The sequence below is a fragment of the Phascolarctos cinereus genome, unplaced genomic scaffold, assembly GCF_003287225.1.
Source record: "Phascolarctos cinereus isolate Bilbo 61053 unplaced genomic scaffold, phaCin_HiC Scaffold_726;HRSCAF=1367, whole genome shotgun sequence".
NCBI classification, from domain to species: Eukaryota; Metazoa; Chordata; class Mammalia; order Diprotodontia; family Phascolarctidae; genus Phascolarctos; species Phascolarctos cinereus.
In genome coordinates this window covers 118,292,012-118,309,488 of record NW_027556098.1, presented here as the reverse complement: position 1 = coordinate 118,309,488, position 17,477 = coordinate 118,292,012, and the positions used below count along the sequence as shown (strand labels likewise).

Sequence of the window (17,477 nt, the reverse complement as noted above, 5' to 3'; positions counted from 1 at the left end):
TAAGATGAAGATGGTAATAATAGCACCTACTTTCCAGGCTTATTGTGAAACTCAAATAAGATAGCACGTGTAAAGCACTTAGTAAATTTTACATCACTATTATTATTTCTGGCACCTCATCAGGACAGCATTCTTACATACAGCCCTTAGGAACACTAAGATAAGGAAGCTATCACTTCTGGCTGAGAGGGGTCCAATAAGGCATGGAAGAGAAGAATGAGGAAGGGATGTGGAGTCAGACAACTTAGATTCAAATTACATCTCTGATCCTTACTACTTATGTGACTTAGGGCAAGTAACTTAACTTTACTGGGACTCAGTTTCCTCATTTGTTAAAAAAAAAAGTGGTTCATGAACTGGGCTATTAGAGATGGATAGGATTTCTACAGGAAGAAAGTAGAGAGTTCCTTTGATTAAGTGGTTCAGTGTCTAGCATATAATAGGCACTTAATAAATGTTTATTTATTGTTAGTTGAATTGAGTTGAAATTATTGGCCTAAAGGAGGAGTTTGCATCAAGAGAATATTTCATTCTACAAACTTTCACCTTCACTATCACTATCCAAAGAGCTTGGAGAATGGGTCATTACATAAGACAACAGGACTGAGGCTTCCTTGTCATGTAGGAAACCATAGGATTATCTGTTCACAAAACCATGCATTGCTTACCAACAGGCCATCGGGTCCCTCACCATCATGTTTGTGATTCAATGGATCTATGCCTTGGTGGACATAGGGGTTGCTGTGATCCTCTATTTCTACATAGGCCAAGTCAGCCCCGGCCTTTACCCTGGTAAGTGTAGGCAGAATGCCACTCCTTCTTACTATAGATCAGGGGTTCTTAACCTGGAATTCATGAACTTAGTTTTTTAAAAAACATTTTGATGTTTTTTTGATGATAACTATTTCAATATATTTGGTTTCCTTTGTAATCCTATGCATTTTATTTTATGCATTTAAAAACATTATTCTGCTAAGGGTTCCACAGCCTTCCACAGAATTCCAGAGGGGGCTTCAACACAGAGAAGGTTAAGCACCTCTGCTCTAATTTAGAAGTCCTTCATTACAAAGGGTTTGTGAATAATCAGTAGGCCCCATGCTCATTGGTTCATTTAGTTGGAACATAGATACAGAAGAGGTCACCAGGCTCTGGTGTGGCAATAGCAGGTTGAAAGTCCCCAGGAATCCACAGTCAACCAATGAAGGTCAGCACTAGGTGGGTAGGTACAATAGGAGGCTGAGTGGGCAGAAGTTTCCAGAAACCAGATAAAGGATCACAAACCATAAAATCTGCAAGAATAATAGGAACAATATAAGAAAAAAGCAGAGAGGGTGATTAAGAAGCAGCCTTGGCCACAGGAAGTAAGAACCCCAGGAGGAATCTGGGTAAGGTATGGGCAGCCCCCAGAAAGGAGCCTAATTCGGAACAGTGCTGTGTCTCCCTGCATTCAAGAGCTTTCACAGGCTTCCTGTGGAGGCAGGGACCAGCCCCCAATCCTGGCTGCCCTGGGGTTTGCCAAGTAGAAATAAGTGTTAGTTCTGCTATAGGAGGAGTGGGGAGTGAAGGGATGGTGAGGGAGTGTGAAGAGCAGATTGGTTCCTGCAAGAGGCCAACAGCCCAGATTTCAGCTGAGTCTTTGAATGATGAAGTAACTTGATTTCATGCCAAAAAGATATTCTTCAAATTCAAGTGGCCCTGTTAACACCCATCACATGTATGTTAGATGCGTGTTGTTGGTCATAAGTGCCCCTGTCCACAGGTGGCTGAGTCAGCAGGGCCCGCTGGGGCTGTGCCAGAGGTCGTTTGTAGTTTGTGGCTGAGCATTTTTACCTCTAGAAACAAAAAAAGACTCCAGTTTCCAGGTACCTACTTGAATTTGAACAAAATGCTGCCTTCTGGACTCTGTGCATTCTTTGGTTTCCTTATCTTTAGCATATTTATATTATTTTTTGCTCTTAAGCTCTCTGACTAGCAACTGACTTGATTGATTTGCCATAGACTACTTGAAGGAGTTAGAAGATGCTAACTTATTGCGTATCCCATGCACACCGCAATGGGCATAAAGACAAATCTCTGAGCAACCCCACACTCTTGGAGAACTCTTGAGTGTAACATCTCTCCAGCATCCACCTGCAGCTTCCCCACCTGGAGACATCCTCAAAAACTGGCCATAGCCTCTTCCTCATCACACAGAGGGTAAATCCTACCAGCTGGACCTGTCCTGACTTGAGTTTCACTAGTATTTGCTATGATGAGCTCACCTTGACCCCAAGCTACCTTGAAGTTCTCACCCACCATTGCTGATGATAGACTGTGATAAAGAATATGCTGTGAAGGATATTCTCAGCTCAGAGAAGTAGCAGGGCTTTCTCTGGTACCTAGGAGACTGACAAGCTATAGACCTGAGGAGAGGCTGTGGGAACCAGTGTATAACCAGTACATCCCAGAATTGATAAAGGACTCCTCTGAATACTATTTCACTAACCTGCAGTCTTGAGGTCTGGAGAGGGATTCTGGGAAGAGGGATATTGGAACACAAAGCAAGGCATACCCGTGAATTATTTTTGCGATGCTAGGACTGGCTTTAGATTGAACTGATCCTGTTTTTTCCAGAACCCCCTGAACCAGCAGCAAGGGTGCAGTCTTTGACCATGGGATCAATGTTATCTTACCCCAAAGCCCATTAAAGGAACCTGCTACCTGCCCTTATTAGCATAGCACCTAAGGAAACATTTACCAGAAGAAAGACATTAAGAAGGCCCTTTTCAACAAAACAATGGTTCCAAAATTCAAAATAAAGTTAATGGGGCAAAATACTAGATCTTTTGGAGCGTAATTATGGTGATACATTGTAATTATTTTTAATCAAGTAGTAATGACATTAGTTAAATAATAAAATAAAACCTCATTGACTCAGAGGGTTTGTGGGGGGAAGCTAATGAGTAGTGGTGAGTCCTTTGATTGTAGAGTACTTTTTAATTGACATAAACTTTTAATTATGAGCAATAATTCAGTGTCACCAAAGGCATTTTACCTAGAAGTCCTTAGAGAGCCTTCCTTAGCATATAGAGTGGTTTATAATTAGCATAACAATTATTAGCATGTCAGTGGTGCTTCTAATGTTCCAAGAAGCAGTTTTTTTCTCAAGTACTTTAAACGTCTTGGTCCACCCCAAATCTTCCCCCAACAATCTTCACGTTTATTAATACTAACTTAGAGAATTCAATTTTTTAAAATGTAATTCAATAGCAAACTTTAGTCTAGGCCCCTTTAAAGTGATTATGAATCAATGAAATCATAATTTAAAAAAGTTTACTGTACCTTAGATTTATCCAAAAGGTTTACTATAAAGACCTTAAAACACAAATGAGGGTCTTTAGAGTTGTGTTTATTATTGCTAAATTCTGAAATGGATTAATTTTCATTTTAAGCTAAACTACTGGATAGGCACCAAAAATGATACCAGTAAAAGACATACTGTAATCATATTTTAGAGGGTCAGCATTAACCAAATAGTTAACACAAGTTGAACTTGGCCAGCTAGTTTTCTGAATGCTAGTCAGCAACTACTAACTCCCTGAAGAGATATTGGACATTAGTTGATGAATACATATAATGTCAAGACTATGTGAATAATTTGTGTTAATGTCAGCCACATTTTAAGCTTCAGCTTCCACATGGGAATGAATGAATGAATGAATGAGTGAAAGTGTTTATAATCCAAGTACTGGACAAAGCCCTAAGAATGCAACTACAAAAATGAGGTGTACTTGCCTGTGATTGCCGGGAAACAGAATGGTGGTCTGGCGAGCCATAGGGATGGTGATTTGATCCGTAGGGAAGTAGTTTGATATCCCCTTTCTAGAAGCAATGGAAGTATTGATTTTATTACTGTGTCCAAGGTAAAGAAAGCGGGTATACAAAGAGAAATTGTATAATGTGTATACAAATTCCACCACTGTAACCCCCAAAAGATTTTTTGTAAAGGACTTAGTAAAATTATCATTTGTACTTTCCCAGCCTTCTTACTTCTCTCCCTACCACATATTTTTAATTTTCATAAACCTTTAAAGACTTCACACACACACACACACACACACACACACACACACACACACATTTTTATTTTCAAAAGCAGGCCTGTGATAAACCTTCCTTAATTTTTGGGTCATCACCCTAAATTAAAGCTTATAGGAAAATTATCAGAAATTTCTTACATTTATTAAATCCTGTAATTCACTTTTGACACTTAATAAATGCCATTACTGGCCAGTAATAGAGATTAAAATGATGTGATAAGTTGGTAAGTTGGGTGGTTACCAGGACCAGGAAGAACTTTTGTCAAAACTATGCTTGTATCTGTCTGACTCCACAGGAGCTGCTACCAATTTTAGCCTTTTCAGATGGATGAAGTCCCTTCTGATACCTTCATTCAGGTTGGTGTAAAATTTTTTAGTGTTTCTGCCATGGGTAGATAACATTCCTGGGATCTGGGATGCAGTGAAACTGCTCCCAGTCAGGCCTGGCTTGAATGTGAATCAGGATGAGTTTGACCTTTGAAAGCCTATTGAAGGAGTCAGGATTTTTTTTCACTCTGCTTCCTCTACCCTTCCTTCTTCCAGTTTTTTTGCTTTGGTTTTGCCTTGGCAAACCGAATATACTGCAGTCTACCTAGAGGTTCCCAGTCCAGGAATAGGGACAAGGTGCCGATGTCTCTCTCCTCGTGGGCCACCATCCTGAGACTAATAGAATGTCAGAGTTGAAAAAAACCTTGTAGGCCAACTAGTCTAGCATCATCATCATCATCATCATCATCATCATCATCATCATCATCATCATCATTTTTTGAGACTGGATCTCTATATCTTGCCCAGGCTGGAAGTATAGTGACAACTCACAGACCCAGTTCCAATACTGATTGGAATAGAACCTTTTATTTAACCTACTCTGTTTTTCTGACCTGGACCAATTTTCTCCTCCATAGGCAGCCTAGTAGCCTCCCCTTCTCCCTGCTTCCCCCCTGCTCCTAGTTGCTGACCATGTTGGTGCTAGACTTAATATGGACAGCAGCTTGTCTTTAGACCTACTATAGCTCAGAACTCCCAAACTCAATTGATGCACCAGCCTCTCAGCTGGTGTAACCTCCAGGAGCATTGATTACAAGTGTGCCTCACCATGCCTACCTCCCTTCATTTTATTTTTGTTTTTTTTTTTTTTTTCATGGGGCAGTGGGGTTAAGTGACTTGCCCAGTGTCACACAGCTAGTGAGTGTTATACATCTGAAGTCAGATTTGAACTCAGGTTCTCCTGACTCCAAGTCCAGAGCTTTATCCACTGCACCACCTGGCTGCCCCACTTCTTTCATTTTAGAGAGGTGGAAACTGAGTCCTAGATGGATGAGGAGGCTAGCCCACAGTGACATGGTTCTTATCAGTCACCAGGAAAAAAGCTTTTATTAAGTCTCTGTAGACCTATATACATGGCATATGGTAGGAGTTTAACAAACATTTATTGAACTCAGTCCAGTTGCATGTGGGTCTATGCTGACTGATCTATCAAGAGTGATTCAGATAAAGATGCTGCCCTCTGAATATTTACAGTCTAGAATGTACTAACATGGACACACTTGAGTCCATGGGGTCACAAAGAGTTAGACATGACTGATTGACTAAACAATAACCACAACAGATTGTCAAAGGAGCACTGAAGATGGTAGGCAGCCAGCAAGTATGGGATTGAAATGACAATCCCTTATTAACTGTGGGGGTCCATTGCCAGACTAGATTGGACAAGGAAAAGGAACCAGCATTTTTCTGATTCATTTGGGAAGGCTTATGGGAAGGTGAGCTTTCAGGAAAATTCTGTATTCTCTTCATCCTTCCTTACTCCCCAGAAGGCAAGGTACCATAGTCCCCTTTCTGTAAAATTTGAGCTCCGACTAATATCCTACTCCCTTTCTTTGTTACCAGTGGAAAGCCAAGGTTACAGGCTTAGGCACACCTAAACAGAGCCTATCTGGGTGTTTTTGCAGGTTAGATCAAATTGGAATTGCCCAGCCTTGTAGCTTAGGAACTAGGATACTAAAGAGAAAGGAAGAAAGACTGTGGTCATTGGGATGGGGAAAAAAGAGGTACAGATGTATAACAATAAGTCACTATTTTGTCTGTTTGAAAGTAGGAGAATTTAGGTTTTCTTCCCATCCAGAACACAGTGTTAGGGTCCACAGAAAATGAAATACCAACATAAAACGGTTCTCATTGACTTTCTTCCATATCTTAGCTAGTTCTAAGGAAGATAGCATTGGATGCATTACTAGTGTATTGTGGGTAGATGATATCTGTAAATTCCAAAGTCAGAAATGGGGGTGGTGTGAGGGTGGGGCAGGGAGAGTATTTGACTTTATCTGATTTCCTGGGATCTTCTTAGTCACTTGTAGTTTTAAAACTAAGGCTTGACTTCTTTCTGTTTCATTCTAATTTTCTTATCTAACATCTCCCTTGCAATGTTCCAGAAAAGCACCATTTGATATGAGATTATTCTTAGAAATGACCACTACCTGTGGTTGAAATAGGACTCAGCATTAAGACCAAGCTATATTATGAAATGGTCACCCTAGCCATGTCCACATCAATCTGCTAGCTTTTCAGTAACTGCCCTAGAATTTTTTTGTGTGTATATAGGGAGGATAGTGGGCAAAAAGAAGGTCTGCCTATGGCTTTGACGATCCCATATCTGTGTTCTCTAGTTCAACCAAGGCATTGGTAGCTTTCAAACTTCCTCCAAGCAAAGCAACCCTCAATCTCAGAGTCCTAGACCCTCCCTCCAATGGCTTCAGGAGGTGGGATTGGATAGAGGCCACTTGTCTCTAGGAACCTTGTAGTTCTCATCAGGAGCTATTAGTGAGGGTCACAATCCCCATTTTGGTAAACACCTTAAAGGCAAGGCAACCTATCTTGTGTTCTTAGGAGCTGTACAGATGAGATTTCTTAACCTATTTTTATACTAGTAAAGTGTATTATTTGTGTGTGTGTGTGTATGTGTGTGTGTGTAACCTCTATGTATTGGTATGACCTTTGTTGTCAGTTCACAAGGTGAGACTGTGTGTGTGTGTGTGTGTGTGTGCGCGTGTATGTATGTATGTAGCCTCTATGTATTGTTTTCAGTTCATAAATTTACTTGTGCAGATCCAACATTTTTAAGAAAGATGTTTATTCATCCTCAAGATGAACCTGCAGTTTAGATTCTCAACAGGTGGTGACAGTGCTTCGGACACATGGAACTACATGTATTTGTCCGAGAGTCCCGGGGCCATGTCCAGTCTTCCCGACGGATATCTGGCCACTGGACCCAGATGGCTCTGGAGGAGAAAGTGAGGCTGGTGACTTTGCACAGCTGTCCCTCATTCAAATCAAAGTCAATCGCCAGTCACATCATCAGCTCCATGATGTCATGGTCCTCTTTGACAGTGAAGGACAAACACACACACACATACACACACAATATTTGTCTGAGAGTCGTTTGATGTTTTCTTTTTAAGTGCCATGAATCTAGAACCACAAATTTTATAAGATACGTAGCTATTTGTTGGAGCAATGTGCCTCAGAAACGTTAAGCGGGGAATTCTTATAGGACAAGCTTTTGAAGGAAGGAAGCAAGCATTTATTTATGAAGTGCCTTTTAGAGGCAGGTAGGTAGCTCACTGGATAGAGCATTGGGCCTGGAGTCAGGAAGACCTGCGTTCAAATCCAGCCTTAGACATTAGCTGTGTAATTCTTGGCAAGTCACTTAACCTCTGTTTGCCTTAATCCCCTGGTGAAGGAAATGGCAAACCACTCCCGTGTCTTTGCCAAGAAAACGCCATGGACAGTATTGGCATGCTAAGGTCTGCTATGGCTCACAGAGAGTCAGACATGACTAAGCATGTGCCAAGAGCTCTAGAAATATTATCTCATTCAATCCTCAACAATCCTGGGAGGACAAGGAGATAAGTGCTATTATTCTTTCATTTTACAGTTGAGGAAACTGAGGCAGACAGAGGTTAAGGGACTTACCCATGGTTGATCACACAGCTAGTAAGGGTCTGAGGCTGGATTTGAATTCAAATCTTCCTGACTCCAGGCCCAGCACCATCTACTAGTCACAAATACCTAAGGTATGATCTAATATCTTTCTAATTCTTTACTCTTATCAGCTTATCCTAACCCTAATCTATAGGTAAGTCTCTAGACTTGGATTAAAATGGTCCTCTGTGAGACATTAGAAATTCTGAATGTTTTATAATCAAATAACTTTAGAGCCTCTTTACCTTCTCATTCATCTTGTCCCTATTTGTTTCTTTGTTGATTTATTCAGCAAGCAGTGGTTGGATACAGTGCTTTCAATTTCTACAGTTTACAAAGCACTTATTTCACTTTTACTTTGATTCTCATAAGGCAACCTCATTTGATTCTCAGCCTCATGAGGCAGGCAGACAGAGGGGGGAGTCAGTCCTATCCCCATTTTACAGATGGCAAATGTGGGCTCTCAGAGGTGAAGTGTCTTCTCGCCCAGATGATAAGGTAGTACCCATAAGAGACATAGCTGGGATTGAGATCCTGGACTTCCGACTCTTGGTCCAATATCCGTTCTCTCCACTGGGCCATCCTGTCTCCCCCAGGGTTCCATTGAGGACAGTTCTTGTGTCTTTTCTCTGGCACGCTAATCAAAGGGCAAGCACGAATTTTTCTGGCCTCTCTGTGTAGCCTGTTCTTCCTTTTTTACATGTGTCAAAGGACAAAGAGAAAGAAAGGATGATGTAAAGGCCTCTGTCTGGGTTCTCTCTAATCAAAAGGATACAGTTTTCCTTCTTTTTTCTTTTAAGCAAAAGGCAAATAGCTCTACTCTCTGTTCTTTCCTGCCAGGAGCTGCCAGATGGGTGGAACCTGATTTTTCCATACAATAGCACCCTTTTAATATTGTGCTAGGAATACCTGGAGATGACAGGCAGCTTTAGACATACAGTTCCCAGCTATGATCTCAGAAACAGCCCAAATCTATGAACACACCAGAACATTTCAAAAAGGTTTTTAAACAAGGTTTTGTGACAGCTGGCATTTTTTAGTAAATGACTCCCCTAGCCATTGTGGAAACTGCTGTCTCCTTTGAAGGTATTGGCAGGCCTCCCAGTGTAGAAACACTGTGTCTTTAGGTGACTGAGTCTGGCCACTCTGGTATTTCTTTGATATTCTTCCTGACTGATTGTGTGCTTCTATGGTTCTCTCACTGAAGGAGACTGCAGTCCTCTCGGGAGGAGATTATTTTGACACCATCCTTGGCCAGGGTTGACATGGAGATGACTCAGCTCACCAAGGAGAATGCAGACTTTGCCTCTCGGGACCGATACCACCATTTCTCACTTGTGAGCAGGGAAGAGCTGATAAATCAGTTCTAGGAGCTGCCAAGGATGGAAACCTTTATTTCCAGGAAGCTACCCACCATGGTGGGACTAGCCTCATTCAATGTGAAAATGCATCCCAGCTTCCCCATTGATAACAACATGGACAACTGGAGGAACAATAGAAGAAATCTGGATTCTGGAGAGCTGCCAGCCAAGAGGAACCAATAGTCATGACCTCAGCTCTAAGAAGATGGTATATGCAGAGACCATAGCAAATCTTCTGGTTTTTTGCTTTTTTAAGTGAATACCTTTTAAATTAAAGAGTTTAAAGACCAGAAATTATTTTATGGTTTCTACAATCTTGAAAACATTTTTGTCTCTGGCCTCCAGGGTCTTGGCAGATGTTTTGTGGAGTGAATGAGGGAGCTGGGATCAGGCTGAATTCTGCTGGGAGCTTGGGAATGTAATTGGCCTACTGAAGGTAGATCAGTGCTCCAGCTTTAGGGATGAGGATGGAGGGATGAAGGAAGACAGGAGGCACGGGCTATGACGATGGCTTCTACAAGTCCAACATGGCACCTGACACAGTATTAATTAATTATGTTGCCATTTCAGAAGTAATGTGGCATTCCAACATAACTGTAGTAATAATAATATTTACTTTTACATAGCACCTTATAGTTTACAGAGAATTTTCACATATATTATCATCTCTACTCCTTAAAAACATTTAAAAAATTTTTTTTAATTTTTTAGGCAATTGTGGTTAAGTGGCTTGCCCAGGGTCACACAGCTAATAAGTGTCAAGTGTTTGGTCTGAGGCCAGATTTGAACTCAGGTCCTCTGGACTTCAGGGCCAGTGCTCCATCCACTACATCACCTAGCTGCCTCCCTTAACAACATTCTGATACAGTATAGTACAATAGAAAGAGCATTAATTTTGCCAAAAGTCAAAAGACTTGGGTTCAGATCCTACCTGATGAACACTACCTGTGTGATACTGCACAAGTCACTCAACTTCCATGAGCCTTAGTTTCATTAACTACAAAATGAGAGGATTGATTCTCATTGGCCTCTGAGGTTCCTTCCAACTCTGCATACGTGCTCCTCTGAGGAATATATGTGTGGTCATCTCTTAAAACTTTCCTGTTGCAAATATGATTTTCTGCTTCCTGGGTGGCAGATGTCAGGGATTGCTGTGGCTCTCTAGAGAAGAGCAGTTTGAGGAAAGTAGCTGGGTTCTCCCTGCACCCGGGTACCTGTGACAGAGATGACAGGCTGACTGCCCTGGCTGAGACAGATCCTTCCCCATCCAACCTTCGATGATCCAGTGATCTGTGGTGCTTGGTTAAATTCTGCCGAAGGGAAATACTGAGAATCCCCAGATATTTGGAGGCCACCTGGACCAAGGGCTGTCAGACTCCTGGAATCAGAGAATCAGCAGCAGAAATGCCAAGTGTGTAGCATATACACATAGACACAGACACAGACATGCGTGTACATGTATAATATACATTTCAGATGATATAGCTGTCTTATATAGGATAGAGATAGGATATATATGATAGATCTGTATCTTCTATGTATGATAAATATAACATATAATAGATATTACATATAAGAAATCTATCTTCCTGAAATGTATATTATATGTGTGAATATATGAGTATATATATATATTTATGTATATATGTATGTATGCATGCATTATATTTTAGATACTTGGCACTTCTGCTGCTAATTCTGTGAATCTAGGAGTCTGACAGCCCTTCATCCAGGTGGCCTCCAAAAATCTTCCTACCTTCCATTTCAGGAAGATACACACACACACATATATACATGCATGCATGTATATAGATGTATATCTAATATATATACTGATGTGTACGTGTATTACACATACACATATCTAAACGTGTATGTATATGTGTGTGCACACACACATATACATGAAAGAAGTAGGAAAGCCAAAAAGAAGGAAAACAAGAAATTTCATTGATTTAGCTCTTCCTCCTCCCATCCATAACTTAACAGCTGTCCCATTGGCTTTTCATTGTTAGGGAGAGGGTAGGGTGGCAGGATAGATAAGACAGAAGAGCCCAAACAAAAATCTGAAGGGAGGGGAGCCAGTCACTGTAACTCAACATTTATTGAGCCACTGCTATATACAGAGGACTATACTAACTACTAATTGGAAGAAACACACAAAATTAAAAAACAAAACAAAACACAGTCCTGTCCCTTAGGATCTTATAATCAGCCTCAGAAGACACCAGTGGAAAGATCTATTGCAGTAGAGGGAAAGAAGGGAAGGAGGTGAGCATTGTTTGAACCTTACTCTCATTGGATTTGGCTTAAAGGAATAACATGCTCAGTTGGGTATAGAAATCTAACATATCCTATAGGAAGTAGGAGGGGAAAGGGGAAAGAAAAGGGAGGGGACTGATAGAAAGGAGGGTAGATTGAGGGAGGCAGTGGTCAGAAGCAAAACACTAGTGAGGAGGGAAAGGGAGAAAGGCTAGAGAAAAGTATAAATGGGGGGGAAAGAGAATGGAGAGGAAGACACAGTAATCATAACTATGAATGTGAACGGGATGTCAAAAAGGTATAACTTTGTTAAGTGAGAATGTCATTGGCAAAGAAGTTGATTTTTACATATTCCAGATTACTTAGTTTTAAGAAAGAGCTATGTATTAAAAAAAAAAAGACACCAGTGGAAGACCTTGGAGTCAGGAAGCCCTGGGTTCAAATCCTGCCTCTGACATACTAGCTGTGTGACCTTAGGCAGGTCACTTAATCTCTGTGCTCCAGATAACTCCAAGACTATAAGTTCCAGACGAGTTGCTGTTATGCATAGTAGGCTCATGAGATGATAGGGGTCATCTAGTACAACCCCATACTTTTTTTTGGATGTGGAAATTAAGATCCAGAGAGACCATGACTTTCCCGACAGTTTACAACTAATGAGTTGACTAACCTAGGATTTCTACCAGTGATCTGTCCACTATACCACAGAGGAAGGGAGGCTGTCCTCTATACTTCATGAAATTGTAGTATTGAACTCTGCCTCTGCCCTGCAAAACCCCAATTCTACCTAGAAAAACACCAAACATACATACATAATTACTTGAAAATAGTTAACAATGCAATAAATATGAACAAATTCAAAATTATATAGTGCAAATTGAGCTCTTAAATTCTGAGGGGACACACATCAAAAGAGTGAACAAGAGTGCCATACGCTAATCTAGACTTCCTGAAAATGTTCAATCTAAAATTAAGATTTTGGTGGGGATGACTTGTTAATTTTACCAACATGGATTTATTGATATCTATCATATGATATTCCTCTTCCTCCTCCTCCTCCTTCTTCTTTTCCTCTTTCTCCTCATCTTTTTCTTTTTTCCTTTTCTGACTTGTTACCACTTCTCAGTGAGTTTCCAACTTCTCCCAGTGTAATCCTCCCTCTTATGGGTGGGGCAGAGCAACAGTCTATACTATAATTTCATTAGTATAGAGGAAACCTCTCTCCCAGCATGATATAGTGGAAAGATCACTGGCAGAGGACCTGGGTTCAAATCCTGGCTCTGTAACTTATTAGTTGTATACTGTTGGACAAGTCACAATCTTACTTGCTCACTGTCTTAGGCAAGCACAGGTAAACAAAACAAATCAATGCATTTAAAGCCACATCTTGAAGGAACTGAAGGACAGAGATTTATATAGAGTAGAGAGGAGAATAGTCAAGGTATGGAGATAGAAACCAAAACAAGTGAATTTCTGCCCATACATTCCCTTTTAGCTATCCTTTCCCTTGGCTTTCTCTCTCTCTCTCTCTCTCTCTCTCTCTCTCTCTCTCTCTCTCTCTCTGTGTGTTTATATGTCCTAGAGGAGGGAGATACTCAGGGCAATTCCCCCCCCCCTTCCTCCTAACCCCCTCCACCCATTCAAATGTCCTTTGATATGGGTATTAGAAGAGCAAAGATCTTTAGCGAATCATTCCTTGTCTGCCATAGGTAGAGCTGAAAACCATCACCCATTATCAAGAAATGTGTGGTGTTGCCAAGGTCAGAGAGAGCAGCCATTTGGATAATAACAGCTGGCACTTCTCTACCCTGTAAAGTGCTTTATGGACACATTTGAACCCCCTAACCACCCTGTGATTTCAGGGCTGTGGGTATTAGGGATAGGGACTGAACCTGTGATTATATCAGTACAGGGAACTCCCAAGTGCAGGGACTTTCTCTCAGTGCAGATCAGTGACCAGTTCAGCAGCTAACTTAGAGTCTAAAAAAGCTGCCTATAGCACTGAGAGGTTAAATATGATTAAGGTCATGAAGCCAATTTGTGTCAAAGGCAGGACATGGACCAGTTTCCTTGACTTTGAGGCCAGTTTTCTATTCACTATATGCCATAATGCCTCTTAATGGGTAATATCGGGGGGGGGGTAGGTAGGTGGCATAGTGGATAGAGCACCGGCCCTGGATTCAGGAGGACCTAAGTTCAAATCCAGCCTCAGACACATAACACTTTCTAGCTGTGTGACCCTGGGCAAATCAAGTCATTTAACCCCATTTGCCTCAGTTTCCTTATCTGTAAAATGAACTGGAGAAGTAAATGGCAAACCACCCCAATATCTTTGCCAAGAAAACCCCAAATGGGGTCACAGAGAGAGTCAGACATGATTGAAATGACTCAACAACAACACAATAGGTAATGTGCCTATTTTTAAAATAAGAGACCTGAGACTTGGAGAGGTTACGAGTGAGCCAGGGTCACGCAGACAGTGTCTAAGCCAGGTCTTCCCAACTGTAAGTCTGGCATGACCAGGCTGTGACCTTACCCATCTCTTTTTATTGGTCCCAAGGGATTTGTTTGGCCTTTGGTCTAAAAATGTTTTTTTCCTGTAGATACATCCCTACCTTTTCTTAAGCCTTAGGAGTTTTTCCTTTAAAAACCAATTAATTCACTCCACCCCCCAGTTACTTTAGAACAACAATATGTGTTTTTGAACAAATAACCAAATTCTTCATTTATCTCTTTCCCTGAGGTTCAATTTTTTGCATGCAGGTGGCAAAGAGAGAGGATCAGACAGGAATTTCCTCAAGGGGCAGTAGGACCTACAGGATAACCTGCACCATTTGTACTTTTCTATGGGGAGAGGGAAATAGCAATAATTGGTGCCCCCTGGATACTCTACTCGCTGGCTTTAATATTGCGGGGATGAATATGCCCTCCAAAACATATTTACTTTGTGGAGGGTATCCCATCATAAAAAAGCTGGGAGGAAAAGTTGCCCCTCCCTGCCCCCCAAAAGAAGAAAGAAGCAAAAATTCAGGAGTAGAAATAAATGTCTCTTTGATGACCTGGGGTAGAAAGATGTGAGCTTAAGCTCTTGACTGTTATGAGCATACTTGTCTAAAGAGAGACATTCTTCATATGACTATAGGTCATAGGATGTCATTGAGTCCAGCCCTTTCATTTTAAGATGAGGAAACTGAGGCCCAGAGAGGTTAAGTAATTTGTCCAGGGTCCCACAGCCAGCAAGTGTCTGAGACAGGCTTTAAAACTATGTCTTTGCGACTCTGAGTCCAGTGCTCTGTCCTTTATATCACAGTTCTCTGAAAGGGGAAGCAGAGCAGATGGCAAGATTTCTTTATAAAAAATCCTTTGATCAGTAGCAGATTTAATAAAATCATAACCTCCCAGGATGACCACTTTAAGGAGGAAAGTAATTTTATTTGTATGAATATTGATATGTTTTCTTAAGAAAATCCATCTCATTTCTGTGTAGTCACATTTCATGTGTTTATATTACTTCCTAATTGTTTAATGCGTGGTAGTCTTTTTCCCCAACTGGATTACAAGCTTCTTGAGGACAAGGACTATGTCATACACTCCAAAGGAACTTATTCCCCAACTCCTGCTTGGTCGCTCAAGATTGACCACCAAGAAAGAATTCCAGGTACATCTCCAGCTTCATAAGGATACTCCACAAACATGGCATGAACTGGTTGAACAAATGGCTAACCAAGGAGCGGTGGGGCATTGCTACAACCTCCAGGAGGACCAGAAGAACCCAGCCCATCAGTTCAACCATTGGTACTGGCCTGTGAGATGAATGACATTGAATACCGATTGAGCTGAAGCTGACTGTGATTCCAGTGATGAGCAAACTGGAGTCCGGAATGGCCATGCAAGCATCCTTGGCTGAGGACCAGGCAAGAGATAGACCATCAGTTCAGTTGGGTGCTACCCTACGAGGCTACATGAGTCTATATCTTTCCAATGACACACGATTTATTTTCTTGTTCTACTGTATTCCCTCTGTGTCACGCAGATAGCTGTCAAACAATATGAAAAAAAAAATCTGTATCTATCTTTTTTGGGTCCCTATAAATACTTATGAGATTTGACAATGAACCCATATGGCAAGCAGTGTGGGTCAATGTTGCTAGAAAGTCAGGAAGTCCTGGGTTCAAATTTGTCCTCAGACTCTCTTAGCGGTATGACCTTGGTCAAGTCACTTTACTTTAGCTCTCCATTTCCTCATCTGTAAAAAATGAAGGTGTTGAATTGAATGACCTTGAGGGTCCCTTCCAGCTCTAAACCTATGATTCAACTTTTTATATCAGAAATCAAAATAAAAGTTAGTGAACCAGGACATGCTCATCTATTCTTGAATCATAGAATCATAGGACGTTAGGGCTAGAAAGGACGTCAACAATCATCTCACCCAGTCTCTTCACTGTGAAAAAGAAAATGATGCCTAAAGAGGGAAAGCGGCTTTTAAAAAAATTCTTCCTTCCCTTTTGTTCCTATTTACAGTGCTTGGCAAATAAAATGTATTCAGTAAAGACTGGTCTATAGGATTATAGATTTAGAGCTAGAAGGGATGATGGAGGCGATTTAGTCCAATCCCTTCATTTTACAGATGCGCAAACTGAGGCCCAGGGAGAAGAGTGAAGTGACTAGCCCAAGGTCTCCCTGGTTCTAAGTGAATTGGTGAGTCAATTATGGTTTTCCATTTCTGTAAACTCTCTCAAACATTGCAGGAGGAAACACATCCTTTGGGAATAACACCATCAAAACAGCATGAGTTTGTTTTGGCTTTGGAAGAAGGAAGAACATGGGTGGGAGTTCATTTCTGGTACCCAGCCCATCTCTGCATATTGAATGGTTAAGGTTTAAGGTGTCCCATGAACCAACAGACAGCACACTGGTTATAGTGTGGAACACAAAGGCTTCGAGTCCCATTCTCAGCATCACCAGGTGCTTCCCTGTACCCCTGTACCCTCCAGTCAAACCCTGTCTTTTCAGTGTCAGATGTCCTCAGGACTAAAAATGAGATGAGGACTGGGCAGTTAGATAGTGGCCTAGAGCAAGCACACATGGGATGCTCCATGAATGACACAGATGAACTTTTTATAAATGGCCATATTTTTTACTCCAGAAAACTCCATTTTCCAGGCTACATACACTTTTTATTCAGCGATAAGCCAGATTGTGTTAGTGTAGAGGCTCAAATTCTCTGGTGGATGATTACGCACTGGTGATGCTTAAGCATGTTGTCTCAGCTCTACTGTAAATTACTGTTACGTAGACAAAGGTCCTTGAAAACTTTGGTCCAAGAACTGCTTGGGTATTCTAAAACACCTCTTATGCCACCCCAATCCCACCTGCTACTTTTTAATAATAAATCCCCTGGAAATAACACCATTTGACATAAGGCAACTTGAGGACCAGGAGGAGACTGGTCAAGATTGATAGGTTTACAGGTGGAGGCCTTAGTTCTGCCTTTGAAAACATCTCCTGATGGAAAGCATATAGTCATTTGCCCCACGTTGGAATGATAGATGACATCTCCTTAATGGAGTATGGGGAAAAGGAATATCTTTAATTTGGGTAGTTATTTACCCATTGATACCTTGTTGAAGATGTTTGATTGAATCAAGGTTATAATAGTTTTAATAATTGCTCTAAGCTGTGCTCTTGGACTTGAGTCTAAATGAGGGAGCTGACAGGGCTATCAAAACTCCAGAGAGAGCTGAGTGCGCACAGGGAGCAAAGAGTGAACTGAGAGCCCTCTTCTCCAAATAGC

General features: G+C 41.2%; 1 protein-coding gene across 2 annotated transcripts in view; it reads left to right on the top strand.

The window, feature by feature from the left end:
- Nucleotides 1-9,953, top strand: part of SLC12A8 (solute carrier family 12 member 8) — a 168,171-nt gene extending 158,218 nt beyond the window's left edge. Inside the window, exons 12-14 of one of the 2 annotated variants that reach the window (XM_020985999.2) lie at nucleotides 675-792; nucleotides 4,376-4,436; nucleotides 9,268-9,953. In XM_020985999.2, the coding sequence (XP_020841658.1) occupies nucleotides 675-792; nucleotides 4,376-4,436; nucleotides 9,268-9,430 (342 nt within the window). In that variant the 3' untranslated portion in view covers nucleotides 9,431-9,953. The remainder of the gene's footprint in view (nucleotides 1-674; nucleotides 793-4,375; nucleotides 4,437-9,267) is intronic. The other variant, XM_020986001.2, reaches the window with a different exon arrangement.
- The last annotated feature ends 7,524 nt before the right edge of the window (nucleotides 9,954-17,477 follow it).